Source organism: Odontesthes bonariensis, chromosome 19, assembly GCF_027942865.1.
Source record: "Odontesthes bonariensis isolate fOdoBon6 chromosome 19, fOdoBon6.hap1, whole genome shotgun sequence".
Classification (NCBI taxonomy): domain Eukaryota; kingdom Metazoa; phylum Chordata; class Actinopteri; order Atheriniformes; family Atherinopsidae; genus Odontesthes; species Odontesthes bonariensis.
In genome coordinates, this window is record NC_134524.1 from 34,812,039 (window position 1) to 34,832,738 (window position 20,700).

The 20,700-nt window shown below is 44.9% G+C and overlaps 1 protein-coding gene across 1 annotated transcript in view; it reads left to right on the plus strand.

Annotated features, from left to right (window-relative positions):
* zanl (zonadhesin, like) overlaps positions 1-20,700 on the plus strand; it is a 61,312-nt gene that overhangs the window by 20,002 nt on the left and 20,610 nt on the right. Inside the window, exons 18-30 of the mRNA XM_075450943.1 lie at positions 568-764; positions 1,342-1,480; positions 2,008-2,124; positions 3,207-3,331; positions 3,482-3,627; positions 4,381-4,524; positions 4,663-4,770; positions 8,699-8,868; positions 9,370-9,572; positions 9,960-10,104; positions 10,929-11,176; positions 11,300-11,477; positions 11,704-11,812. Of these exons, the coding sequence (XP_075307058.1) occupies positions 568-764; positions 1,342-1,480; positions 2,008-2,124; positions 3,207-3,331; positions 3,482-3,627; positions 4,381-4,524; positions 4,663-4,770; positions 8,699-8,868; positions 9,370-9,572; positions 9,960-10,104; positions 10,929-11,176; positions 11,300-11,477; positions 11,704-11,812 (2,029 nt within the window). The remainder of the gene's footprint in view (positions 1-567; positions 765-1,341; positions 1,481-2,007; positions 2,125-3,206; positions 3,332-3,481; positions 3,628-4,380; positions 4,525-4,662; positions 4,771-8,698; positions 8,869-9,369; positions 9,573-9,959; positions 10,105-10,928; positions 11,177-11,299; positions 11,478-11,703; positions 11,813-20,700) is intronic.

Consider the following 20,700-nt stretch of genomic DNA (forward strand, 5'->3'; position numbering starts at 1 on the left):
AGTCAAACAGCAGATAGAATCAGTGGGCCTGTATATGACACCAAAATGTGCTCTGGACTCTTAGCATCATTTTCACAACAGTACGTGGCTGCTTTGGCACAAATATTTACCAGTCAATATGGTGGGGTTTCTACTTTTGTTCATCTAATAGAAAACCTACCTAGATTTGGTGCTTGGTGCGTATCAGTTTCACATGCTGTGAAAGGTCACTGAACCAACCAGGACAACTCTTTGCTCTCTGCTTGGCAGGATGTGTCCTTTCAGGTGATTGCACACACCTACATTCAGTTAATGTAGGTGTGGGCAATGCTGATGCACACAGACACACATTGTTGTCCATCATCGTTTCATGTTTTTTTTAACAGTTTTGAAGTTAGTAATGGTGTGAAAATGGTGTGAATATTTAGCTATTTGGGCAATAATCCTTATGGAAAGCACGGTCAGAATCTTGATGAAAAAGCCTTGGAAGGAATCGCTTGACTCAGAAGTCTTAATATTTCTAAAGAAAATTGCTAAATCATACTGTAATGCTATATCACTAACCTCAGCCTCTTGTTTTCCTCTTAGCACTGAGCTGTCCCACCAACAGCCACTATGAGCCCTGTGCAGACCCCTGTCAGGAGACATGCAATGGGAAGCCCCCCTCCTGTGGTGGGCCCTGCTCTGAGGCCTGTGTGTGTGATCCTAACTACATCTTAAGTGCTGGAAAATGTGTGAAGAAGAACTCATGTGGCTGCAAACACACCAATGGCCAGTATTACGAGGTACAGTGAAGTGGGTTGGATAGTTCATCAGGAAATGGTGTGTGCATATGTGTCAGTTCTGAAATCATTGTAAAAAACAGTGCAGCTTTTGCAACAATTCTAATGGTGTTTGTGTTATCAACTTCCAACTGGAAGGCTGCTGTTCGATTGCCACTGTGTACATGTTCTTGGTCAAGACTGAACCCCACATTGCCCGATTGTTAGGATGTAATTGTAGAGAAAAACACTGCATGCATAGACTGTGTCTATATGAGTTAGTGTAAATGTGTAAATGAGAAGCACACATAAAGCACTTTGTAGAACCACAACAAGGTTTAAAAGGAGCTAAGGAAGTGTGCATCTTTATTGCTTCCTCTATTACTTCCTGGTATAAAATGTTGAAAAAGGAAATAACTGCTTATGGTTTGGATTAAGTGTCCAGGAATTATGGAAATAGATTAAATATCCTATAAAATTAAAGAAACAGGATTGTGTATGTGCATGTGTGGAGTCGGGTAGAACCAACTGTTAGAAAATTGTGCAGTAAAAGTCAACTCAGAAGCTGTGTTACCATGGTACTGCACTGTGTGTGTTTCAGCCCGGAGAGGAATTCTACGTAGAGGACTGTAAGCTCAGGTGTAGGTGTAATGCCCCCTTTATTACCTGTGAGGCCTCTGACTGCCCCCCAATGCACCAGTGCAAAATTCAAAATGGAGATTTGGGCTGCTATCCCAGTGGTAAGTTTGCACCAACTGCTAGTTCTAACTGATCAGAGTGTGAATTCTACACATACGGCCCACACTTATACACCCCCTTTAAATTTCGAGTCGTCTGGCGGGCGTCGCTTGGCGGGTTTTTCTCGGGGCGGTGTGTCCGACACTGTGTGGAAGGCGGGCCGGGGGGGTGGGGCCTTTTCGCAGATCTCCCCAGCTGCGGCACCCATCGGGGACCCGTTCACGCGGGCCCTGGTGGGTTGCCTCGGCTGCTGCCTAGCAGCTGACTTAGAACTGGTGCGGACCAGGGGAATCCGACTGTTTAACTAAAACAAAGCAAAATAAAATGTCGGTTTAGGAACTGAAAACAACTATTTTGTTGATACATACTTCTCTTGGCTATGATAAAAGCCCAAATATAGCACTTGAACCCGAAGACATTGTGAGCTTTTCTGAGGCACTCAGCTCCACTCAGCTCTATCTCCACTGAGACATTGCATGGCTCTGCCGTTGTTTCACAGAGTCTCACTGTCTGATGTCTGTCTCCTCAGGCTCTCAGAACTGTGTGGTCTCTGGAGATCCTCACTACAACACATTTGACAAGAAGTTCTACAGCTTTATGGGAACGTGCACCTACACACTTGCCAGAACATGCAAGAACAACACAGGTATGACCATGTTGTTCTTACCTTAATATGATTTATTATTCCCACCAAGAAGGTTATGTGCTGTGGTTTATATGTCTGTTTGGATTGCTCAAAAAGTTCCAGCCAGTTCAGCATAAAGCATTCCTACAGGTGAGGCATGGCCCAAATTAAAAGTGATTTCTGCTTTTTGTCCAGTTATATGTGTGTACATATAGAAATATGAACATATATGTGTCTATATATATATATATATATATATATATATATATATACATAGACACATATATGTATTTTATAAATATAAAGCCCAAAGCCCTAAAACAACTCTTTTACATTTGATTGTCTATTTCAACTGATGTCTTACACTGATGTCACTTGGCAAGTGTAAAAGCAGTGACTGTGAAGCCAGCAGGAGATATGGTCCTGCTAAGAAGTTTAGAAACAAATGCAAATAAATAGATTTTTTTTAAATTCCGATTTATTTAGTGTAACATCCAAGTTTACTGAGCGACAACAAAAAGTCTTGAATGGAGGGGGAAACAAGAATATAAAACATCAAATGTGTGTTCGACACAGGTGTTGGTTTTGATGTTTTCATGAATTCACCAGTCAATCAGAGACAAACAACCATGCACACTCTCACTCACTCAGACAGAACCCAGCTGAGATTAGAACCAGGGGGCAACAGGGCTAACCAGCACAGCACCATGCAGCCCTGAACTGAAATGGATTCCTCACATGTGCTTCATATTCAGCATTTGGGAGCAGAATTAACCAACGGCTTGTGAACATCACAAATCATAGATGCTTCTAGGAATGTAGGAAAAACACAAGACATCTGGAGCGGTGGTTTCAGCCCGTAACATAGACGATGCTGCACGGTGAACCAAGCAAGGCTTCAAGGCTAAGGGGACAACACTGGAATAAAAGCACAGAAAAGATAGACAAATGTTTGTACCAGTGTAAGAAATCAAATCTGTATCATTGAGGTGTGCCAATAATTGTGAGCAGGACTTCCTCAGACTGTTGCAGAACATGAAAAACAAGTGATCAGATCTGCTGTGTTGTGGTGAATGAAGTGGTCCCTGATGCTACCCGTGCAGGTCCCTGGTTCTCTGTGGAGGGGAAGAATGAGGAGAGGGGAGGGCCAGGTTTGTCCTACCTGAGGAAACTCTACGTCACAGTCAACGGGATCACCGTGACCCTGATGAAGGCCAGGAGAACTCTGGTCAGTATTTTCACCTTTTTTTTAGTTCAGAGTTCTTTTTTTTGTTACCTTATGCATCAAAGGTGAGCAGTGGACAGGAAATAAGGGACCCGTAACTCACGGATCTCATCTGAGCTTGATTTTAAGCCAGGGTCTTCTCCTCCCCTGCAGGTGAACGGCGTGCGCGTGGCCCTGCCTCACTCCCCGTCTCCCCTCATGTCCCTCAGTCTTGCCGGTCAGTACATCACCTTGCAGACACCCTTTGGCCTGCAGGTGCGTTGGGATGGAAACCATTATGCCCAGATCTCAGTTCCTAGGTTGGTATACGAGTCTGTTCAAATGTATTTTGATAATGCTGAATAAAGCGATTTGGTATTTTCACCTTGTTGGTCACATGCGACAGTGAGTGCTTTCATCTTTTGGAGAAAAATGTGTAAATAATTTAGCTTTGTAATAGCTAATAGCATCATAGGGACAATGTAAACAACACGATGTGACACAGTCAGTCCCATCCATTTAGAAAGTTCCGGGGAAAGCTTTAAAACAGCCTGAAGCCGACCTGGTTATCTGGATGTCTAGACAGGCCTATTTCTGATCAGATACATCCATTAGATTTTTTGGATGTTGATTTTATTCCTTTATGGTTCCAACCTATGTTCAAGCCAAACTGAAGGAATTTCATGATTTTGCAGGTAAATCTATTTTCAGATCATGGTAAAGGAGTAATTGTTACATTCCCTCTGCACTCAGTCCGTGGAAGCTATGACTCAGGTGATGATCTGAAGATTATCTGAATGAGTACTGGAACTGAACTATTTAGCATCTGAGGTTACTATTAGTGTGTTATGACAACTGCCTGAGAAATCAGATAGGCAACTGTACACACTGGACTTTAAATTCCATATGTAGATATCTAATAAATCCTCTCAACATTCATAATACTTTGGTGAGGTATCTTCCACGGAGGTTGCCATAGCCGGAATCAAGAGTCTTCTAAAATTCAATTAAAGAGCCAAACAATATTTGGCCACATCCTGTTCAGCCTTCTTGGCCTCTCTTTGTTCATCCAGCTCCTACTATGATCAGATGTGCGGTCTCTGTGGTGACTATGATGGGAACCCAGGCAATGACTTCACTAAACCAGATGGCACTCTGGTAGGAAATGTCAATGACTTTGGAAACAGCTGGCAGACAGAGGAGGATGAGGATGATTCGTGAGTTCTTACAGATTCATCTGACAGTTTACACAATGACTTCAAACTTCCGTTAACTATATGACAAAGCTATCATTATGAGGGTGCATTCAACCAAATGGGGTGTTACTGAAATAAATTCAACTCTGTTTTGTGTAGGTGTGTCTCAGGCAGTAAGCCTGACCCAGAATGTGACCCCAAACTGGAGGCTGAGGTGGTGAAACCAGACAAATGTGGCAAAATGAAGGACCCTGAGGGACCCTTCAGGTGAGAAAAAAGCTGATTCAGCTGTGGATCTGATCTTGGAATACTCAACATGAACAGCACTGGACTCTGAACCAGACTACACAATTACATACACACTCACAGTAAAAAGAGTTTTGAGCTATACTTGAATCTCATCTAGTTTTCTGGTGTGATGGCTGCAATGTACTTTTGTGGTAGCCTGATTAACATCGACTTTCAAATCTCTTCGAGATTCTGGTCTGACCAAGACCATAACGAATACGATTCGAAATGGCCTGGTCAACCCGCCTCCCTCGGGTTGCTACTGGTTGAGGCCAGAAAAGGCTGTGCCTAAGCTTAAGCCAATCACACCACTCTTTCCTCTGACGTATGATTTAGCTACCAGCGGGGCTAACTGGTAGATTAAACTCTTACCAAAGCCAGTAGGGAGCAAGGCGAAAACGTCTTTCCTGTCAAGAAATGATTCAAGGGCTGTTCCTTGCTCGATTTTTAACGAGAATCTCCCGTCGAACACTTTCATTACAGCATCTACAGCAGTGTCAAAAGCTTGACGCTGCTCCATGTTGATATTGAATGAAGCGCTTCCGTGTACAATCCATGGGTTGAGTGGCAGTTCAACCACGTCACTACCTTGAACACGCCTCTACCCTGGGCCGTTGGCGCTGCTCAAAGTTGATTGCTTCCCGACAAAGTGGGTGGAGTTCCCATTTTTTCGGGAACTTGAATCCACCTGAATGAGCAGTTTGCCTGAGTAAGTGTAGCAGAGCCGAAGGTGTTGCGTCACTGCGAGGGCGGAGCCTGGGTACTTTTGTGGATTCAATCAACCTGAAAAAAATTGAATTGTGTCCTTTTGGATAAATATATAAATATAAATATATTTGCTTGTTGGTTATTGAAACAATTCAGAGTTGGTTCTTTTTCAATGGACACACATTACGGTATTGCTCCATTTTGGAGGCACATATTTAAAAATTCCCCGTTCGAGGACACAAATTTCCAAATGGTTTAGAGAGCACGGTTATACGCACGGGCTGCACGGTGGTGTGGTGTGGTGGGCTGCACGGTGGTGTGGTGGGCTGCCGCCTCACAGTGGGAGGGTTCCAGGTTCAACTCAATTAATTGAATTCCAATTGGCTTGAATTGGACTTACTATCTAAGTGCCTTGAGATGACATTTGTTGTATTTGGCGCTATATAAATAAAAATGAATTGAATTGAATTGAACTCCTGGCTGGGGCCTTTCTGTGTGGAGTCTGCATGTTCTCCCCATGTATGTGTGGGTTCTCTCCAGGTACTCCGGCTTCCTCCCACTGTCCAAAAACATGCATGTTAGGTTAACTGGTGTCTCTAAAATTGTCCTTAGGAGTGTGTGTCTGGTTTGTCTCTGTGTGGCCTGTGATGGACTGGCGACCTGTCTAGGTTGTACCCCGCCTCTCGCCCGATGACAGCTGGGATAGGCTCCAGCCCCCCCGTGACCTGACCAATGCTTAATCTGAACTTCTTCCCTATGTTGGGATGTAGTGTGTGGATTCAGACATTTTGTATATATTGGAATATATATTTCAATGACCTACCCCTAAACGACATGGTTTTTAAAATCAGGACGAATATGCTACCTGTTTGGTCTTAGAGAGATCTTGACCTTCTTCTATATGGCCTTATCATCAGGCAAAATATATAAATGAAGCTATATATCTAAGATTGTGGTCAGTCTCATTAATAACAATAAAAACACACTGTTAAATAAGAAAGAAAGAAAAAAATAACCCTCAACTAAAGCATTCAAAAGAATGTATGTCCAGAGTTTAGAATGTATGAACATTCATACATAAAGTGCAGCCAATTCATGTCACCACAGTAAGGAAAATATATAAAGCCGATGTAAAACATAGGAACTCCTTTGTGTTTAAAATACGTATTCATACAAAGTAGGTCTTCAATTAGACTGAATGTGAGTAAAGGATAAGCAAGCATTTAAAAGCTTATCCATAACAGTGCAGTTACTATGCTGTAGCTAGTATGCGTGTTTATGTGCATAATCCAAATGTAGCAGTCAAATGCTAATGTAGCAGTTGAATGCTAATGTAGCAGTCAAATGCTAATGTTGCAGTCAAATCCTAATGTTGCAGTCAAATCCTAATGTTGCAGTCAAATGCTAATGTTGCAGTCAAATGCTAATGTTGCAGTCAAATCCTAATGTTGCAGTCAAATCCTAATGTTGCAGTCAAATCCTAATGTTGCAGTCAAATGCTAATGTTGCAGTCAAATGCTAATGTTGCAGTCAAATCCTAATGTTGCAGTCAAATCCTAATGTTGCAGTCAAATCCTAATGTAGCAGTCAAATGCTAATGTTGCAGTCAAATGCTAATGTTGCAGTCAAATCCTAATGTTGCAGTCAAATCCTAATGTTGCAGTCAAATCCTAATGTTGCAGTCAAATGCTAATGTTGCAGTCAAATGCTAATGTTGCAGTCAAATCCTAATGTTGCAGTCAAATGCTAATGTTGCAGTCAAATGCTAATGTACCAGTCAAATCCTAATGTTGCAGTCAAATGCTAATGTTGTAGTCAAATCCTAATGTAGCAGTCAAATGCTAATGTTGCTAGTTTCATTACATTACATTTACAAAATTATACAAAATTACAAAATTGTAATTTGTTTAATTTATTAAGGAAGTAATGTTACATATAGGCATGTCATGTTCATACTAGCTGTCAGTGTTAATGGGGGGGTTTGTGGCTTGTCATGTAAAAACTATTTAAGACTAAAAAAACTGTAGAGCTGTGCTGATCAGAACAAGCTACATGGTTAAGTTGTCCATATGAAAACTCATAGGGTTCAACAGGGTCATGGGGTGGGTGGGGTTGAAGTGCTGATGGAGTTCAACAATTCCATTTGTAACATTTAGGGCAATCTTTTGTTTTTAATGATTTTTTGGGGCTTTTATGCCTTTAATGGACAGGACAGTTGAAGAGAGACAGGAAGCAGGGGGCAGAGGGAGGGGGATGACATGCAGCAAAGGGCCGTACGATGCGGGACTCAAACTGGGGCCAGCTGCAGCGAGGGCTGTAGCCTCTGCACATGGGGCGCCTGCACAACCCACTACACCACCGACCGCCCCTTAGGGCAATCTTTTGACAGAAATACAATATGATATTTAAAATAAAATCATGATATCAATGAAAGTAAGTGTAGAATCATGTAACATTAGTGTTTTCAGAACATTTCTAATTAGCCTTCAAAGAGCCTGTTGGTTGCCCTAGTGGCCCATCCGCTAAACTGCACTACTACAGTAGCCCTGAAGGGACAAAACAAATCCTGATTCTGAAAGTTCCCTTGCATTTTTTTAAACCACGATAAATCTGGGGGTGGGGGTGTTATTTTGGTTTCAGTTTACAATTTTAGCCACTTGTCACTACATCCTGATTAATATAAAAGTTGTCACGGCGATATCATGCTAGTTTAATAAAGTTTAAGTTTAATGGCACATGTTACACACTGTTGATAGAACGACTTGCAAATCATTTTAATCTGATATTTAATTGATAATTACTAAAAGGAACAATATTTTATACTCACAAATCCTATATTGTCTTGAAAAAAACACAATTCTGCATTTAATGTTATTAACACATGAACAATTTTTGGGATTGATCCAATGACTGGCTCTAAAATGCATGAAAGAAAAACAAATATGGGTTTAACAATAGCCTGATGGAGAGTTTATGACAAGGCATGAAGGTGAAAAGGTCTCAGAAGTACTCCACTGGAAAGTAACTCCTTTTTATTTGCATTTTTCACACCCCAGCTTTTTTGGAATTGGGTTGGACATTGTTTCCAACATGTGAGCTGGAGGTTTAGTGAAAGCAGTGCTCACAGTGAGTGAGCTGCACTGAAAAACTGCCTCTTCCCCCACGTCCTCCTAAAGCTGAATGTTTTTCTTTGCTCCAGGGAGTGTATCAGTGTGGTGAATCCCACTCCATTCTTCCAAAGCTGTGTGTATGACATGTGCCAGTTCAGTGGGCAGCAGCATGTGCTGTGTGACCAGCTCCAGGCCTACACAGACGCATGCCAGAGCGCTGGAGCCAAAGTTCACCAGTGGAGGACTCCAGACTTCTGCCGTAAGTTCTCATTAGTCTCCTTTGTTTAAGCACTGTCAGTTTTTAGGAAAATAACATCAATAAATTGTTCTAAATGTACTCATTGTGTTTTCTACAACTACAGACAGAGAAGCTGTGCATTTTGTCATATTTCAGATCAAATATTTAAAGTGGTAGCACTGTGTTGAAGTAAAGAAAAGAAATTCAAATTAGATTGAAGTCAATTTATGAATTGAAGTTAAATGAAAATATATGAAATGAAAAAACAACCTGACCTTTAGGTCATTTATAGAATGATGATCTGTCAATTAACTGATGTAAATCCATCCCATTGTACATTTAAGTTCTAAACCAGTTAAAGTGTATTCACCATAACCTAATGTCTTTCTTCTCTTAATCCTTCTGTCCCTCCTTCCACCCACCTCTCCTCTGTCCCTCCTTTACTTTCATTCATCCTACCACCCCTCTTTAATCTATCCATCTCTCTCTCCCTGCCTGGCATGCCTCTGTTTCTGGATGCAGCCTTGGCCTGCCCCCCCAACAGCTCTTACTCCCTGTGTGTGAGCTCATGTCCTGAAACATGTCTGGGCGTGGTGGGACAGCCTGGCTGTGAGGACGTTTGTGTGGAGGGCTGTGAGTGTGACCCAGGCTTCATCCTCAGCGATGACAGATGTGTGGCACTGAAAGACTGCGGCTGTGTGGACACCAGTGGAAGTTACCATCCTGTAAGTGGGAACCATCTTGAAATGATTCAAATCCCGTTCCATTGATGTTGAAACTGCACAAATCCCATGCTCACATAACCATGGTGTTTTGGTAAAGTGAGATTTTCTGACAACAGAGAACAGAGTCAGTGACAACTTGGCAAACATCTACGATACACATTATTGTTGTTATTGGATTACAGTTAATTGGATTTGAATTAGCTTGAATTGGACTGTATGTTTGAAGTACCTTTCTAAAGGCCACTTATAAAAAGAAGTTACTACAAACAATATTAACACATGAGTTCTATGAGTATTCCTTTTCGCACACATAAACTTGTGTTGAAGTGATAGAAAAACTGTGCTTCTATTTGTATCTGAAATCTGCATTGTATGTGTGTTTGACAGGTGGGTGAGGACTGGTACTTGGAGGGTTGTGAGGAGAAGTGTGAGTGTCACAGCGGAGGTCTGATCCACTGTCATAACACCAGCTGTAGACCAACCACTGAGAGCTGCCAGCTACAGGATGGACAGTATGAATGCCGCCCTCTGGGTATGCTAATGGAGGGAAATCCACTCACACAAACTCATGAAATAGACTAAATGTCGAACAAGATTTGAGTACGTTCTCCCTCATGAGCAATGAGCAGCCGTTAGATGGTAAAATGACTGGAGCTCCCAAAAACCTTCAGTGTACTTTTAAATGAAGTACTCTCCTACTTAGCAACCCTGTACCATGTTGTTACACCAGAAGAAAGCGGTATGAGAGCAGGTATCTCATCAGTCTATAAACTTTGATCGAGTCATTTTGTTGTCAGCATGTCTGTGTGCTGTGTTGAACATTGAAGATGCATCTGTTTTATACATATGGCCAACTCCAAATATAGCCAAAAACACAGCTGAAATGCAAACTTTGATGGAAACCTGTTTCCAAGATACGGCTTTTTCCCCAAAGCTTCGATACAGCCAACACCTTGAGGCATACACACTGTATCAATCTTTCTTTTTCCCCTCCCTGTTCTGGATGGATGCTTGGTGCTGGTTGGAGTCAGACAGGACCGCGCCGCCATTGTTGTGCTCTGTCACAGTGCATGGGACAGCTGAAGAGACGGCTGACACAATAATTCATAACAGCTCACGTTCAGCCGCTTAGTGGTCACATCTGATGATTTATATTTAGTATTATTATTATAATACAGTTATTTGTTTCTTATTGATCCATGACCAAATGTTACTGTTTCATGACGCACTGCTTTATGTTTGTTTTTTGCCTGAATAAATGCGCATTTTGAAAAAGAAATGATGATATCCCACACCTTAGACTATGTTACTCTATGTTAGACACAGATCAACTAAATCCCTGCCTCTCTTTCTCAGGTAATGGAATCTGCTCTGTATCTGGTGATCCTCACTACACTACCTTTGATAAACGCACCCACCATTATATGGGAGCCTGCTCCTACACGCTAACCAAACCCTGCAACGACTCCTCTGAGCTGCCGTATTTTACTGTGGACACGCAGAATGAGCACCGAGGCAGCAATAAGAAGGTTTCCTACGTCAGAGCTGTGGTGGTCAATGTGAACAATGTGACTGTCATCCTTGGCAAGGGCCGCAAAGTCCAGGTTTGTCTCTACTTGTTACCGTAATAGTGGCCCACAGTCAGTCATTCAGCCAGCAAGTGCTGCTGTTTGCTGGATTCTTTATCTCTGCTGTCTGTATAGAAACTGATCAGTCTGATTCTTCAGGTCAATGGGGCAGTGGTCATTCCACCTGTCACCTCCATAAGTGGAATGAAGATTTATTTGAGTGGGAAGTTTGTGGTGGTGGAGACATCCTTCGGCCTTAGGGTCCGTTTTGATGGAAACCACCATGCAGACGTCACCGTGCCGACCTCCTACAACGGCCTGCTCTGTGGCATGTGCGGTAAGAATCATGTTCATGTTCTAACGTGCTCGACTTAAAGAAAACTGAAACTGACTTTAAGCATTCTGATCCAAACACAGACTGATCCGAACATCAACAATGGCTTTATTTCCTCACGGTGGCTGCTTTCACTTTCTGGATTTCTGTAAAACCAAACTAGACCAACCAGAGTGGGATTCGTCCATTCTTTACAGTGTAGTGACTCTTAATATTTCCTGTCTCACAGGAAATTTCAATGGAAGCCCCAGAGATGACAACTTGAAACCAGACAATACAGTAGCTATTAATAGCAATGAGCTGGGAGACAGCTGGCTGGTGGCGGACCCTCGGCCTGAGTGAGTACCCCACAGAGCAACAGCCCAAGCCCGTTGTTTCCTCCATGTTGTTATTCTGGCCCCTTTGGCTCTCCCCTCTCTCATTCACTCCTCTTGCTTTTATTTGTGTTTTTTGATTCTCAGATATTTCTGTGATAACAACCCAACAAAGATAGACAAAGCTCATTCATTTGATTTAAGATCTGGTATCTGAAACATCGGCTTAGGAAGTGTTTCATTGACTGAACACAGAAATCAAGAAATGTCAAAATCAAATTTATTTAAATAGCACATTTCATGCACAAAACAATTCAAAGTGCTTTACATAAAATAAAAGCATTGCAGCAGGGAGTGGAAGAAGCATTAAAAATACATAAAAGAATATAAAGAGAAACAAATAAAATCATTTAAATGAATTTAAAAACAAGCAACAGTCCAGATAAATTAAAAGATAGCGTGCAGATTTCATGCATAGACACATGAGAACAGAAATGTCTTTAACCTGGATTTAAAAATGTCTCCATTTGGTGAAAGTTTCATCTCCACTGGCAGTTTGTTCCACTTGTTTGCAGCATAACAGCTAAATGCTGCTTCTCCATGTTTAGTCTGGACTCTGGACTGGACCAGCTGACCTGAGTCCTTGGATCTAAGAGCTCTGCTGGCTTTATATTCTCTGAACAGATCACAGATGTATTTTGGGCCTAAACCATTTTGGGATTTGTAAACCATCAGCAGACTTTTAAAATCTATTCTGTGACTGACTGGAAGCCAGAGTAAAGATTTAAAGCTGCTGTGATGTGTTCAGATCTCTTAGTCCGGGTTAAAACTCTAGCAGCAGCGTTCTGGATGAGCTGCAGATGTTTAATGCTCTTTTTGGGAAGTCCAGTTAAAAGAGCGTTACAGTAATGGAGTCTGCTGGAGATGAATGCATGGATGAGTTTCTCCAGGGGGGTATTCCTAGAAGCTGGCTTAGCGGAAAGCCTGGCTTATTTCGCTACTTCTGGCTAAATTTAGCGAGAGTTCCGTTCCATAAAGGTGGCTCATTTGAACGCCCGCTGAGTAACCATGGTAGTTTATGCTGCTGAACTAGCCTGTTCCCGGGCAGGCTAAAGTTGAAGCTTAGCTTAGCTGCAACTCAAAAAATGTCCGAACGGCTGAAACAGACTCCGGAAAGAAATGTTCACCAAGAAATCTGCGCTCCCGCAACTCATGTCTTGTCTAAAAAACGAAGCAAAAACTGTGGTTATCATATCACCACTTTCACTGTCTCGAAAAATCAATCAGTCGGTGCCAGTGCAGCTAAAGAAACGCAACTATACACACGTGAGCATGAAATTAAATGAGAGAGAACATGGTATTCATTAAAACTAATCAATACCTAACAAACATCCGATCTACACCCACGTAGGACCAGACTCAGAAAAATGGGGGACAGGTAATAATGTTAATGATACAAATTATTTGAACAGTCAAGGACTGTACAAACAAGATATTAGATAAAACGCAGGAATTAAAACATCTTACCATATTAAAAATATGACCTCTGTCCTTTCAGGCTGCTGCTCCACATTTACAGCAGCCGATAATGTAAAACAACCTACTGGCTGAAGTATTTGCATTAAGTTCATCATCTCCCTCAGGCTTCCCTAATGTTATCGGTGCACTACACTGTACCCATGTACGCATCCAAGGCAAGGCAATGTGTAGAGCACAGTTCGTACACAAGGAAATTCAACGTGCTTTACAGCTACATAAAATCACAAGAAGGCAATAAAATCATTAAAAAAAAAAAATCATTAATTAATTAATTTAAAAGTGAAGAGTGCAGATAAAATACTTTCAGGAGTCATATGCACATCTAAATAGAACTGTTTTCAGTCTGGATTTAAACATTGTCACATTGTCCAGGCCCCTGCTGGACCCGTGGAGGCTGACTATGTAAACCAAAAATTTTTCCATATCCTAAATGTACAGGTACACTTGGGGATAATTGTCCATAGACTCTGAACTGGATTTCTCATTTTGAAAAATACCACATCAACCCCTTTGAGTAACGCTGAGCAATGTTACATTTATGCCCTGTGAAAGCTCATCATTGACTCCTATCCTCAGAGCATACCGATGATCTGTGATGGAGCTCATTTCATTTCCAACATTGAGGCTAAATGGCCGGGATCAGTTCATGATTCTAGGATGTTCCGAGCATCCTCACTGGCACAGAGGTTTGCACAAGGCGCGAGAATTTTACTGACCCGAAGGAGTGTACTTTTGAAGTAAGGTGTAGCATAGGCAGAATTTTGGTAATGTAATGAGAGGTCAGGTGTAGAGGTCATCTTAAGGAATTTAAAGTGGTCGTCATACTTTATTATAGATAGCCATATAAGGCACATATTGCATCAAATTGCCTAAAGTCTTAACACATGTATATCCATCCAACATTTCTCTTACTCTGCAGGAGAGTTCAATGGTGTCCTGCTTGGGGACAGAGGCTATGCATGCTGGCCGTACCTCCTCACACCATATCCTGATCTAAGAACAAGCACATGCACATGCACATGCTACAACAAGGGCACGGATAGAAATGACCTTTGGCCAAATTAAATACAGGTTCATTGCTTAAAGTTCTCAGGCACCATGGCTGACTTCTGACAGAGCCATCTTAAATGAATAGTATACTTCATATTTTATACATTTTGTCTTGTGGACAACTTTTCAGGCTCAAGTCTTTTCTTCGTTGAGTTCTAGTGCCTGAAAGGACTCAGTTTCTCCTGACACAGTGAGGGACCTGTACAGGGACACATATTTCCTTTGATCCTTATTGTTGTGACCTTTGAGTTAGAACTTCTTTTCATAATTTAGCATTGACACAGTAGCAGTTTAAGTCAGAGCAAGTGTAAGAAGGCTAAATGGACAGAGATGATTTATAACTTTCCACACGTTTAGGTCATGGCACCCCACTGTGAATATAAATGTAAAAAACACATTTCTAACACGTTGCATGAACCGTACAATAATGACAAGTTTGAGTTCAAGTTGAGTTGAATTGTTTAATTATTATTACATGTTTCTCAAGCTGTGGAGAGAAAACAGAATTAAATACAGTTCACAACACGAAATTCTCCTTTATCTGAATTTATACTAACATCCCTCTCCAGTTTCATAATCTCTAGCTTGATCTTTTTTATTTTCAGTTTCTTGTATTCCATATCTAGTTTGGTCCTCTCTTTATTGGACAAACACATTTCTTCAAAGGCTACTTACCACTCTGAAACATGTTCCTGTACTTTACTTTCACCTGCTGCCAGGTACGCTTTTGGCTGTTAAGATTGCTCCTGTTGAGATGTAACAGTGAAAAATAATATGTGGGTCACACACAGGATAATATAGTCACAAAGTATGATGATGCGTGTCGATTATTGGGTTATTAATAAACTGAGCAGGGTCAGTATATTTGTGCTGTACATCTCATACAGAGACAATTCAGTATGCTTTATGTAAACACATTATAACACAAAGAGGAGAGCATAAATACATGAGGACAGTAAAATGAATGTCAATGGTATGAAACTTTCATAACTTACGCATTTAGTCTGTCAGCAGTTAGCCTGGCCATGCTGTTTCTTCGCTTTATTGATCGCAGCTGTGTTACCATTTCTGGTGATGACACTTTTAAAATCCTCATACAGCTCCATCAGCATTATTTGTTCAGCTGACGAAAAAATAACAGCTCTTGTCTCGCTCTCCTTTTCACACAGATCTCCGTTTTTCCACCATCCACTCGTCAGGGCTTCTTACGTTCCTCGTGCACTCGCACTAAGCTAGGCTATGTAAGCCTCGCTTGGATTAGCCTCACCGAGATGCAGCTAAAATATCTTTGAGGAACGACTTAAGGCTTAAATGGGAGATGGCGCTAGTTCAAGCGACGCTTACCGGCTATAGCCTGGCTTACTTTAGCTACTTTCTAGGAATACCCCCCTGGTCTTTTTGGGAGAGGAAACCTTTAATTCTGCTGATGTTTCTGAGGTGGTAAAAAGCTGCCTTGGTGACAGCTTTGATGTGGCTGCTGAAAGTCAGATCTGAGTCTATCAACACTCCGAGGTTACCAACTTGGTCAGTGATTGTAAGGTCCCGAGTCTCAAGACACATAAAGTTGTGTATCGTCTGCATAACTGCGTTTGTTTGTTTGTTTGTTTTGTTTATTTTATTAAATGGTGTCATACACCAAAAAGGTGCCCAGCCCGCATGGGCTTACAAGTGACACCACAAGCAACAAAAAGCAACAGTCAAAAGAACGAAAGTTACGTATGTAACTGCAGTTCTATGAATCCTGGATGACCGCCAGAGGTGGTGCTTTCAAGCACTGAATGATACATCTCACGCATGCGCAGGTCGAGTGTTTATACCAACAAAGTCACTCGTGACCCCCTGCTGACCCCGGAGAGCCTATATCTTCCGGTGACATCAGCAGATCGGTTCCTACAGAATCTTCTAGCGAGTACACGAGGATTCTGAGTGACAGAACGCTCTGGTGGTCATCCAGGATTCATAGAACCGTAGTTACATACGTAACTTTCGTTCTATTTCATCCTTACTGACCGCCAGAGGCGGTGCTTTCAAGCACTGGATGACTCATACCAGAAAAGTCACGAGGAATCCAGCACCTACTCACTTCACTGAGAGGAAGCAGCAGAGTCGGGCAGCAGGACCACAGCCAACGGGTGGGGAGTGGCAACATTCACTCGATAGAACCTGGAGAAGGTACTCGGTGACGCCCATGACGCTGCCTCACATATGTCTTCCAGGGGAACGCACCGTAGGGCTGCCCATGATGTCGAGACAGCTCTGGTGGAGTGGCAGCTCACCCCAGCTGGCTGGGGGTGCCCACTTCCCTTATATGCCTGGGTGATGGCGTCCACCACCCAGTGGGACAGTCGCTGTTTAGAGAGCGCACAGCCCCTCCGAGGGCCACCATAGCAGAGGAAGAGCTGGTCCGACTGCCTGATACCGGCAGTCGCGGCCACGTAGGCTCTCAGAGCCCGCACAAGGCACAGTAGTCGTAACCTGTCCTCCCCCTCCGGGGGAACAAACTGTGCCAGGTGGATAGGTCTGTTGAGGTTCGACGAAGACAGCACCTTTGGGAGAAAGGCGGAGTTTGGCCATAGGGAAACCCCCGAGCCATCCGAGTTCCACCTCATGCAGGAGTCGCTCACCGACAGAGCATGCAGCTCCCCGACGCGCTTCGCTGATGCGATGGCGAGGAGAAAGGCAGTCTTAGCGGAGACCCACCTCAGCCCTGCCTGAGCAAGGGGTTCAAAGGAAGGCGAGCACAGAGCGCCGAGCACCAGGTGCAGATCCCATGGCGGGGTGCGCCGCACTCGTGGGGGGCGAGAGGAAATGCCTGCCACATACACCCTCAGGGTAGCGGGGGACCGGCCGCCATCCAGGAGTGACTGGAGGAACTCCAGAATCTTAGGGACAGGACAGTGCACAGGGTCCTCACCCCTGTCCAAGCACCATGTAGTGAACAGCCGCCACCTCTGTTCATAATGCGCCCGGGTAGAAGGCGCCCTCGCGTTTAGGATGGTATTGCAGACATCGCCAGAGCACTCAGTCAGCAGCGGAGAATGTCGTCCACCCGCCGTGGCGACGGGCAGGCCGTCATGGTGACCGCATCGAGGGTCACCCCAAGAAAAACCGTGCCCTGTGATGGGGCCAGGCCACTCTTTGTAAAATTCACCCTGAGGCCCAAATGGGCCACATGGGAAAGAAGACACGTCGTGTCGAGGGCCACCTGAGACTGGGACGGCGCACAGACGAGCCAGTCGTCCAGATACGGCAAGCTCTTAATGCCCTGCGACTGTAGGTGCGAGAGGGCTGCCGTCACACACCTGGTGAACACCCGTGGGGAGAGGGAGAGACCAAACGGGAGCACCCTGAACTGGAAATGACGCCCCTGAAAGGCGAATCGCAGAAACTGCCGATGGTGTGGCGCCACAGGAACGTGAAAGTAGGCATCCTCCAGGTCTATTGAGGTAAACCACTCCCCTCTGGAGACCGTACGCAGAACCTCTGCAGTGGTCAACATATGGAACCTCAAGACCTTCAGGAACCTGTTGAGGTTCCTGAGGTCGAGGATAGGACGGAATCCGCCATCTTTCTTTGCTACCAGAAAGTGAGTCGAGTAGAACCCCCCGGGGTGCAACAGGGGGTCTACCGGTTCGATGGCACCCTTGCCCAGGAGGACGAACAGCCCCTGGGCGAGGGTGATAGTCATCCTGACTCGGGTTGGGGGCCGACGTCGGAACTGAAGTTTGTAACCGTGGGTCAAGGTGGAAAGAACCCACGGGTCCCTGGTGGAAGCAGCCCAGTAGCTGAGCTGCTGCTGGTAAAAAAAAGCCGACGGTCGGCCCCGTGGCCTCAGCGCTGGGCCCCCCGACCTCTAAAGGCTCCAGGGGCACGACGGGCAGTACGTGAGACCTGAGGTTGCCCAGGGGGCAGCCGCTCAGGCGCCCGCCGCTGAGCAGGCTGTGGGCGTGAGTGCTGGGGCCTAGGGAGGCCCCTGGCCTGTGAGTGGCTGCTGCACTGTGGGGCAGCTGGACGGCCCCTAGGGTTGCCAGGCGGCGGCGCGCTTCTGTGAAGCTCAGACAGCTGCTGTCGGGTCTTTCCAGCTTGGACCGTGCGCTCGAGGGCTTCCAGAGCCGCGGAACCAAACAGCTCCCCCGGTTCCACCGGAACACTGCGGAGGGTTTGTCTGCAGGCCTCCGAGAGAGGGGACTGCGCCAACCAGACCTGGCGGCGAGCCTGAACGAGAGTTGCCATTACCCGTCCCAACTCCCTAGACATCAGTGCAAAGGCCTGTAGAGAGGCATCAGTAACACTGTGGACAGAAGTGTCCAGCTCAGTCTCCTGCAGGGATGATGACAGGGCGAGCAGCAGGTGGGACATGGAATTACCCATGCGAGCCATACGTGCCCCCGCCTCATAGGCCCTCGACAGTAAATCATCCGTAACCCGGCACTGGGGGCGAGGACACCTCGCCTCCTGTCTCAGAGCCTCATCGGGTGAGACGATCAGGGCGGCTATTGACCCATCCCACGTGACGTCACAACAAAAGCGTCAGCCATTTTGGACGTGAAAACAAGTAGTCTACCACAGCCAACAACGGAGGAGCGAGGAACATTCAAAGGAAAATATCGATTCGATCAGTAAGGTTTACATCATGCCGGCATATTGTTGCGCGCCTGGGTGTACCAACAGTCAGCAGACGAGGAAAGATTTGTCTTTTTACCGGATCCCCACTGACCTTGAGCGACGGAGAAGATGAGTCGCGGCGATCAATAGGAAAGACTGGCAACCTTCAGTATACCAACGGTTGTGTAGTGACCACTTTGTTGGAGGTAAGTGTCGAATAAAGATATATAACATATACATATACATGCAAAATAAAGATAAAGCCTGAGAGGGATTTTCCATGGCACACCAGATGATCTCTCACGGCACACTAGTGTTCCCCCGTGCCATTTCAGGGTTGCCTTTCTACTAGATAAAACAACACAGCGCCTTTAGTAAAGCACTACGACTTGGTCATTGCAATTCTCGTAATAGCAAGATTATAACACCGTGTCAACGGGTTTACATGCCGTTTATCCTGGTGAACAACGTTAAATGAAAAATGTAAACAAACCTTAGCTGTAAAAAGATGGCGCCCACCGGCTCCAGGGACGATCCACTGGTAAAAGGCAGGTCACATAGCCCGGCACAAAATATTTGTAGGCATCCAAACTCTTGTATGCCTTTAGATCCTTTCCTGTGTATGGCGATGGGTTTTTTACAACATAAATATAAAGGTCGTGGGGGCCGAAGTCGGGTAAAGACGAGGCGGTGGCATGCTGTCGGAAGTCTGTAAACAGCCCTAGTGGAAGCAAGTACACGTCGTTTTCTAAACCTCCAATTTTCAGCTTCTCCAAATACCTCTCCCTCTGCTGGCCCACTAAATGCCCGACCTCGCTGGATAGTGGAATTTTTTTCTGCATCTTGTTCTTTCTTCTTTTATTCAATTTTCAGTCTGTCTGTATCGTTACTGTTACTATCGTTACTCGCAAATCGTTGTCTTCTATACGTCCAAAATGGCGGTTGCTTTACGAAAGTCACGTGACTGGGAAGGGTCAATAGTGGGCTCAACCGCTGGCATGCGGTCCAGGCCGAACTTGGATGCGTCCTGCATGGCTGCCAGGGTCCGAGCATCAGCTGTTGGACGGGTAGGGGCCCTAGGGTCCCTCCAGAATGTCTGCAACTCCCTCAGATACTCTTCTGATGGAGGCACAGTTAGTTCAGCGGGAGGTGAGGAGTACCTGAAAAAGGCACTGGCCGAAGCTGGCTGAGCCTGCGGCACGTCCAGCTGCAGCCTGGCTAGAGCCGTACGAATGGCGGCCCCCATAGAGCATTCCCCAATACCACCCGTAGAGCTACGGGCTGAAGAAAGGGAGCCCGCTGCAGAGGAACGGGAGGCTTCGTCTCCCAGGAGCACGCCCGACGCGTTGTCCTGAAACATAGTAGCCGAAGCTGCTATGGAAAACGCATCCTCCTCCGGCCCGAAGGAGGCCGTCGGAGGAACAAGGGCACCTGGCTGGGTTGCCCCAGCCCCAGGTTGGAGGGCCAGGAGGAGGGACTTCATGCTGTCAAGCTCCGCTGTCAGCTGATCCACTCTGGATGTAAGCCCGGACCCCTTAGCCCTCTTCCCGGAGGTGGGGCCTGCAGTCCCAGCAGGCCGACGCTGGGGCCAGCCGCTGGTCAGGGGTTAACTGGGGAGACAAGGGAGGGCCCAACAGGCGCTCTACCTCAGCCAGCCTTGCAGCTCTGACAGCATGAGGCAAGATACCACAGTTCATGCAGGACTCGTCTTCTGAAAG